We start from the raw sequence: 8,050 nt of genomic DNA, 5'->3' as shown, positions 1-8,050 counted from the left end.
GCTGGTTAGTTGTATTTATATGAGAACCACCCCATAGCGTTTTATACTTCCCCGCCAAGCGTAACCTCTAGCCATGATACGGGCATGGAGTCACCTGGTCACTAGTCCCAGATGGCTCCATACGCCGCATCTCAGCTAGACACTGCAATGCTAAGTCGAGCAAGTGACACTAGATCAATGCAGTGTCCATTGCTCAGCCGGCACCCTCGTGGAGGGTTCATGTAGGTGTATGTAGGTGCTTCTAAGCCCAGGACATATCGCCTTTTTTTTTTTAATTTCCTCCCACCTCCCCGGCACATAAAAAAACGATTTTAAGCAATTAAAAAATATTTAAAATTTTTAAATAAATCAAAAAAAAAAAAATTTGGATAAGTTCTAAATTAAAAAAAATTTTAGATATATAGAATATAAAATTATTTTTATTCGAAGTCACAAAGGGCAATTTTTAGTGCAATTCGCATACAATTTTCACAACGCTAAACGTATGTAATTGCACTTCATTCTTGATTGGGCGATGATATTTTAAATCTGTGATTAGGTGATAGGACACAGTATTACCTCTTTTTTATGATAAAGAAAAGCATCGACTAATATTTTTAAAATTATTTTTAAATTTAAAACTTAAGTTTTTTTCATCTTACTAATATGTATAGTCGTATATGTTTCTATTGAATATTAAATAATTATTATTTATTGTTCAAATGGTCAATATTGATCACTTGCTTTGCCGGCTAATACAGCCATATATTAAAACGTTAGAAGCATTCTGGGCAGAATGCCCATTCAACATATTCCAAATGCAGCTAGAGGTCAGCGCAATATTTTATTAGTTGTACAGGTCAAATTTAATATATGCATATGCGCAAGTAAAATTAAAAACAGTTCAAGCATATTTACTAGTTTTCATATTTCTATATGAATTAAGAACAGCGATTCTTAGAGTTTATAAAAAATATAATGTGCGAGACGGACTCGACTTGTTTTATTAATTACCAATTATAAACTGAACTTAAATTCTGATTTAATTTATAATGAAGAGTGCTCTGCCTGTTGTTCTGCCGGCGGTGCTGGTCCGTCGTTCCCATCGTTGTTGTTGTACCGCTGCGCCTGCTTGATTTGCAGTTGGCGGTATTGCTGGATCTGCAATTGTCAGTATTGCGTCTTCGCTGGTGTAGTTGTTGTTGTTGTTGACGTTTCCGTCGACTTTTCCAGGACCGAATTACCGTCTGGTTTCCAGACGTTAATAACCGACATATAGCTGACGCTACGCACGTGTCGTTGGTTATGCGTCGCAGTGTGTTTCCGTAATCTGCAGTCCAATGTAACCAACTCTGTTGTTAACACCTCCCCCCTTAAGCGCGGACGTCCACCGACGCGATGTAGAAGCGTTTTCGGGTTCTATTGCTTGATGTTTCGCCTTTCTGTACTTCTGTGGCCTTTTGTGCTTCTGGCGCGGATTTGAGTTTCCATATCAACATAGCCAGTATAGTGAAGGTTATCACCAAGATACCAGAAAGTGCGAAGCTGATGGAGTTTGCCTTGAAGTTTTCGGTTTTTAGCATATCCAGTCTCAGTGTTGTTGATGTTAAGTTCTTCTAACATCTGTAGCGATAGTACTTCCTCAGCTTTGGTTTTCTCTGCCATCAATTTGGAAGAGTGGTGGAATCGCTTCTGTGTATCTTGCCTCGCCGGCTTTGTATTCGTCGTCGCCAGTTCTTATTGTAGAGTTTTCGAATTGTATGAGGTAGCTTCCCTTCAGGATCTACTTCATCTTGGTCTATTTTTATGCGTGCCAGTTGTACTTTTTTTGGAGTGATTGTAACAGTCAATATTTCTTCGTGGTCTATACAAGTATCGTTGGATATTTACTGTCTTGCAATATTAGTCTCTATGACAAATCATTTTATCAGTTATGGGATTAGACATGTATCGTTTGTTAAGTCTAATGCGTACAAGGCATTATTTGCATTTGATAATATTTTCATACTTAATTATATATAAGACTTTGTCTTTTTTTAATTGGTTTTAATTTTTATAGAAGTACAAAGGTGGTTTCCTAACAATGGTATGCTTTTCATGTACAACGTTTCTTTGCCATTTGAGGCTATTTTTAACATTTGCAAAGTCTAATACATTTATAAAAATTATTCTTTCGTTTTATTAATTAGTTCAATTTCACTTACTTTTAATTCAGAAAAAATAATATGCAGATTACTATAGTTCGTTCTTCGAAAAAGTTGAATTTAGCATTTTAGTACTGCTATGATTTGCTTCTTGAAATTCCTTGTGCTCTAGAGTTGTTTTTAATATATCATTTGGATCTCTTTCTTAGTTCCATTTATTCTTTATGCTTAATTCTTAATTGATTACTATTTGTCTATTGTTGCTGTTTTCCTGGCTGTACCTAGGAAATCTAAGGATCTTGTCGCTCTTTTGTTTGAGTTGACGCAAATCGATTTTTATTCTTTTAAGTTCGTATTCTAGAAATGGGTAAAGCTGATGATTGTGGCTCACGTTTCTCAAGTTTCTTCTAATTTCCATGCAGCGTTTTCGTATTCTTCTATATTGAAAACATGAATGACCCTGAATACGCCATTCTGTATTGCTGCCACCCCAGTCTTGATAGGAATCAACTGGGAATTTGAATAGTCTAAAATTGTGGCCAACCCAAGACATAACGGCAAGAAGAATCTGCAAACGGATATTATGTTTTGATGTTATTTTATTTTTGTACTAATTTGCCTGATTGCGTTTTTATTGTTGTTTTTCTATTCCATTTCTAAGCTTTGGTGATAATTTTGATACTTAACCTTTTTGTCTACTCTGACGTAAATAACTTCTCCTTTCGTAATACGTATTTTATTAGTTTCCTTTTTTGAGTTGTGGTACAGCAGATCTTCCTCATTGTTTTCTTTTAATTTCATTGCTAATCTGGTTTCTGGATTCTTGTAATTCTTGTGGATTATGTTAATTGTTCTTGCTCCGAAAAACACCTCAATTGGTTTCTTTTTGGTAGTAGAATGAATTCAACTGTTATGTGTACTGCTTTGAAGATTAGACTCCCGAAATCGATTGAATCGTTTCCTTTTTTTAAAACATCTCATAATTTGTGTGAGACTGGAATGGCGTGGAAAGATTCCACTTACCCATTACTTGTGCAGTGATAGGGTGGTGTCGTATATACCTCTGCCTTGATGCTGATCCTTTTAACAGAAATTTAATAGAAGTCCGCGTTCATTGCCTTTTCATTATCCATTATAACTAACCGTGGCATGCGAAATGCTATCATAATTTCGCGTTAAAGGGGTGCTTTAAATGTTTGGATGCTTTCGATTTCAATATTTTCACTTGGGCGTATTTTGAGAATTTGTCTCTAGCTGTGAGTACTACTTGTCTTTGGGTTAGATATAGGTTAGGTGAATTATTTCACCGGGATATTTGGGAATGGGTGTTGATTGGATTTCCCCCTGTTGCGTGTGTTCTGTCGTATTTAGTAAGTTTTGCGAAACATTCGCAATTCCTTACTATTGAAGTGATTTTTCGCGGTAGTTCCAGGAAAGAAATATTTATTTAGAATCTGATTGTTTGTTTTTTGTTGCGTTTCTGTGTGCTCGTACGTGTTCTTTGGTTCTTATCTCGTTCTGTTCGTCTTCGTTTGGAATATCTATTACTCTCTTCCAGGTGTATCTTATTTTATAATTATGAAAATAGTTAGGGTATATTTGTTGAATTTGGCCCAGTATTCGTTTTGAGCCATTTACTATTCTGGGGTCTAGTCTTTCTTTGAGTATTTTGATTAAATCATTAGGTGTAGTGTGACTTAGATACTATGTGTCTTTGGTAACTCGGGAATGGTAATTCGAATGTGTAAGAATCTTTGTCGGAGGTTAATAAAAACAGATGATTTTTGAATACGGTAATTGGAGCTTCTACTCCTTGAATGAGATTGTGCGAAGAACTTTCATCGCTATGATCTGTTGTGGCTGAGCTCTCTGTAAAATAGATTTGGTTTACCTTTTTGTATTAATACCGCTCTTATGGCACAATTAGAGGCGTCAGTTGTCAAGTGAAATTCTTTTTTGTCCAATGTCACTTTAACTTTGCTTTCAACGTTTTTTGAGAGTCTAGCTTGCTCACCTCTTAGAAGTGTGGTGAGTTGCTTTGCCAACTTTACATAGTCTCTTATAAATCTTCTGTAATAACCCGATAACCCTAAAAATGATCGGAGATCTTTTAGTGTTTGTGGTTTGGGTAAATGTTGTATGGCTTTAACTTCGTCAATATTGGTCTTTATTCCTTCCGCTGAGATAGTGAAACCCAATAATTTAACTTCTTTTTTGAAGAGCTCGCACTTGTCGAGTTGAATTTTCATATTCGCATCTTGTAGAGTCCTGAAGACTTTTAGGATATCGTCTAAGGTACATTGGAATATTGAGGGCGAATTCTTTAGACCGAATGGTAGTCTCGTGAAATAGCAACATGCAGTAAAAACAACTAGGTGACAGAATGACTTTTTTACCTGGGTCACTTGCTATCCTGGTACAACCTAGTCGTTCTCTACACACATACATGTGTATGTTCGTACATTTGTACAGTATATGGCTCATTATATGCGCAGACCTTTCACAATTCTGTCCTTTATTATTCCTTCTCGATCTCTACATTGTGCTGCTCCAGCTAGCAAATATTGTATACGCAAAATAAATAAAATTAAAATAAGATTTAATAAGACTTGTCTTGGAAAATAGCAATCTCTCAAGCTTCTCTATATCTTATAAGGAAAACACACGCATACATACACATGTATACACACGAAATAAATACACTTGCTTGCATACTACCATTTTTAGTTAAAACAGAAAACATTTTTGTATACATATGTATATTTTTAGTGAAAGTGTCCGGAATCTTACTAGAATAGAAAATGCATCGAATAGCATAGAATAGAAATGACATTTGCCTTTGCTAAGGCTGATTTATATATTTTCGATAACTTATGAAGTACATTAATTTTACGGCTGTTGATAAATATTGAATTTCGAAAACTTTTTACGTTTTTCACATATTTATTTCTTGCAGTTCTTGCTATCCATACTTATTGGGTTTTCTACCTTCGATTTCTGAAAACCCCAAACACAATAAATGTTTTTGATAGAAGTTCGGTTATATTTTCAGGTTTTTACATGTTACCTACCATTCGTGAAAGTTGTTTTTCTTGAGTAAAAAATTCAGTTTTTTTTTTGCTGCCAGATTTCAAATATGAAACGCCAAAAACATTGTTGTATATCTTCAAACAGATTTATATCTTACCGTTCGTGAATGTAATTTTTATTAAAAAAACAAATTGAGTTTCCCGACTGAATTTTTAAAGTCTGACCATAAATATGTAATACAAATTTTTAGATTTCAGATTTGTATCAATTGCCGGTAGTGAAAACTATTTTAATTGAGACCCATTTAATTTTCGCGGATTTCCCCGCGAAATTCAAAAATACCTGTAAAGCACCTTAGATATTAGATATGAAGATATGAACATAATTTATAATTTAAATTCAAGTTTCTCCAATCAGTTGAATATTTTGATCATAGGATGCCAGGCTTCCGAAAATTGGCTGTAAAATTGTAATACAACAAAATTCTATTGAAATTATTGAAATTTTATATTACATAAAGAAATTATATGTAGAAATGACGGTTAGGAAAAACAAATATCACTAATTTCCTAGACTACGGTCATAAGCCAAAAGACAAGATTTTGAAGTTGATGATGCAGAATGCTATTATCTATGTTGTGAAAAAAAGTTCAATATCCTTTCTTAATTCACTTTTTAACTTTTTTCAGTTACTCTGAAATGCTTGTTAAAAATCCCCTATTGGTTGAGTATCTGCACAATGTTCTTAGAGATGAACGATGCATGCTGAAAGATGCGTTTGTTAGAGAGTTTTTGGAAATATACTATCACAAAGTGGCTTCACAGCTTCCAGTTGCGCGTATGATTTATACCATCAATTACGGCATGCACTCTAAGGATGATATTGATGAATTGTGCGGCGACTTATTTGCCATACGGATTATTGCCCAAGCAACGGGTGTGCCTCCGTCTGTACGAAAAGAGCTCCGAGGATCGCTGAGAGCGCTTCTTAACAAAAGCGAGCGTTTTAAGAAAGAAGCGGAAAAAGGTAATAACGCCATTTTAATAAACACTAGAAAAAATTAAACAAATTATTAATTATTCTTACAGATCAACTTACTAATAAAAAACAAAAACGTGAGTCTTGTAAGGAAAATGAAGAAATACTCTCCCAGTGCACGCAGCCACATTTAGAGATTACGGAAAGTATTTCAAAAGAAGCAGTGACAGCAGAGCTGAGTAAAGTGGATATGTCAGTGGAAGCTGTCGAGGGTAAATTCGCTACTCTTTCTAAAGATGAGACTGTGCCTGAGAATATGGAGACCGCTGAGGGTGAAAAACTTAAGGCTTCCTTGTCCTCATCCGATAATGACACGGAGCTGGAAGACGAGAATGAGCCTACACCAAAGCGCAACAAGAAAACTGCAGAAGATCGACTTAACGAGGAACGCATGAAACGGTTCAGTATTTTACAAACTATGGAATCTTACATACATAGCATTTTTAATATAATTAAGCGCGAGGCGATCGCATTAAGTACATCTCACAAAAAGGAGTTCAATGAAGACAGTGATGCGGCTACATCAGTTGCGGGGGCTACCAAGTCAAGGAGTAAGATCGATGATATGCAGGTAGAGGTAGAGCCGGGGGTTAATCGAGAGGACATGAGTGTTGATTGTGAAATAGGAACAGATGGCAGTCTAATGTCACATGTTTTTAACAAGGCTAAACAAAATGGCCAAGGTCAGAAAATTGATCAGATTAAATCAATTGAGCAAAATATATTAGGCCATATAAATAATAGTTCCATGCCAACTAATGTCGATAGTGCCGTAGTAGATGTTGCGTCATCCTCTGAGCCAGCGAGCTCAACACAAATTTAGTTATCGTTCAACGATTTGCTTAGCATATTATTTTTTGGTAAACCATTGAATTAATAATTGGTCGTAAAAGAGATCGACAAATTTAGTGAATGAATCTTGCTATGCTGCCGAATCCAATATGTAACAGTATACGAAAAAATGTAAAAAAAAAAGTTTATAATTTTAATGGACATAAGACTATCCCACGAACACAAATACACAACACAGCATAATTTCTCATAGAGAAACATTCATTTACATTTCAACAATAATAATAAATAATTATATGTTTGGGATATGAGGATATATTAATACTAAACATAAAAAAAGCAAACAAACAAATATTAAAAAATCTCGTAGCTCCAAACTTTGCATTACAAAGCTTAAGGTAATTTTACCGTATTTAAAATTAGCTTTATCGAATCTGATGTTTTTTTTTATTTATTGTTTAGTATCATTAATTTTCATTTTGAAATCTTCAACGCTGTTGGACTTAACATAATAAGTATAATTAATTTTCGTATGCACGGAAATACGTACTACATATGTAAAAAGCCATCATTGTAAATTACTAAACTTCACAAATTAAAGTCAACAATCTAACTCTGCTTACGTGGAAGCACTAATATTTCAATATAGGTGTATATAAATATGCCAAAGTGCAACGGCGGCAGAATATAAAAAATCAAACACTTAAGAAGGAATATAAAAACATTAGTTTCAAATATTTGGAAGCGATATAAAAATTTACATTTTATTAGGATAAGTAAATAAACTGATGCATCGTATATGTAGTCATAAGCGGAATTCCCATTTTCTGTAATCTTAAGTATGCAATAATTGTCGTTGTGTAAATACATACACATGCAAGTATGTGTAATTCCAGTGTTACGATTTTATTAACCTAAACGCAAATACAATTATAAAAATCCCTAAAACTACATAAGTCTGTATTCACTAATTTATCTCAACAGATTTAATTGATTCTTAAAACTTTGTTTTGATGTGTGACGGGACATTACGGGCGATTGATGGTCATTGGACATTATTTATTCA

At 34.4% G+C, this 8,050-nt stretch overlaps 1 protein-coding gene across 2 annotated transcripts in view; it reads left to right on the top strand.

Annotated features, from left to right (window-relative positions):
* LOC108603324 (ubiquitin carboxyl-terminal hydrolase puf) overlaps nucleotides 1-7,946 on the top strand; it is a 27,783-nt gene extending 19,837 nt beyond the window's left edge. For both annotated transcript variants that reach the window (XM_017992046.1, XM_017992045.1), the window contains 2 exons: nucleotides 5,843-6,180; nucleotides 6,243-7,946. In XM_017992046.1, coding sequence (XP_017847535.1) covers nucleotides 5,843-6,180; nucleotides 6,243-7,015 — 1,111 coding nt within the window. In that variant the 3' untranslated portion in view covers nucleotides 7,016-7,946. The remainder of the gene's footprint in view (nucleotides 1-5,842; nucleotides 6,181-6,242) is intronic.
* Nucleotides 7,947-8,050: the final 104 nt, after the last annotated feature.

Source organism: Drosophila busckii, chromosome 2R, assembly GCF_011750605.1.
Source record: "Drosophila busckii strain San Diego stock center, stock number 13000-0081.31 chromosome 2R, ASM1175060v1, whole genome shotgun sequence".
Classification (NCBI taxonomy): domain Eukaryota; kingdom Metazoa; phylum Arthropoda; class Insecta; order Diptera; family Drosophilidae; genus Drosophila; species Drosophila busckii.
This window is presented reverse-complemented; position numbering and strand designations above follow the sequence as displayed.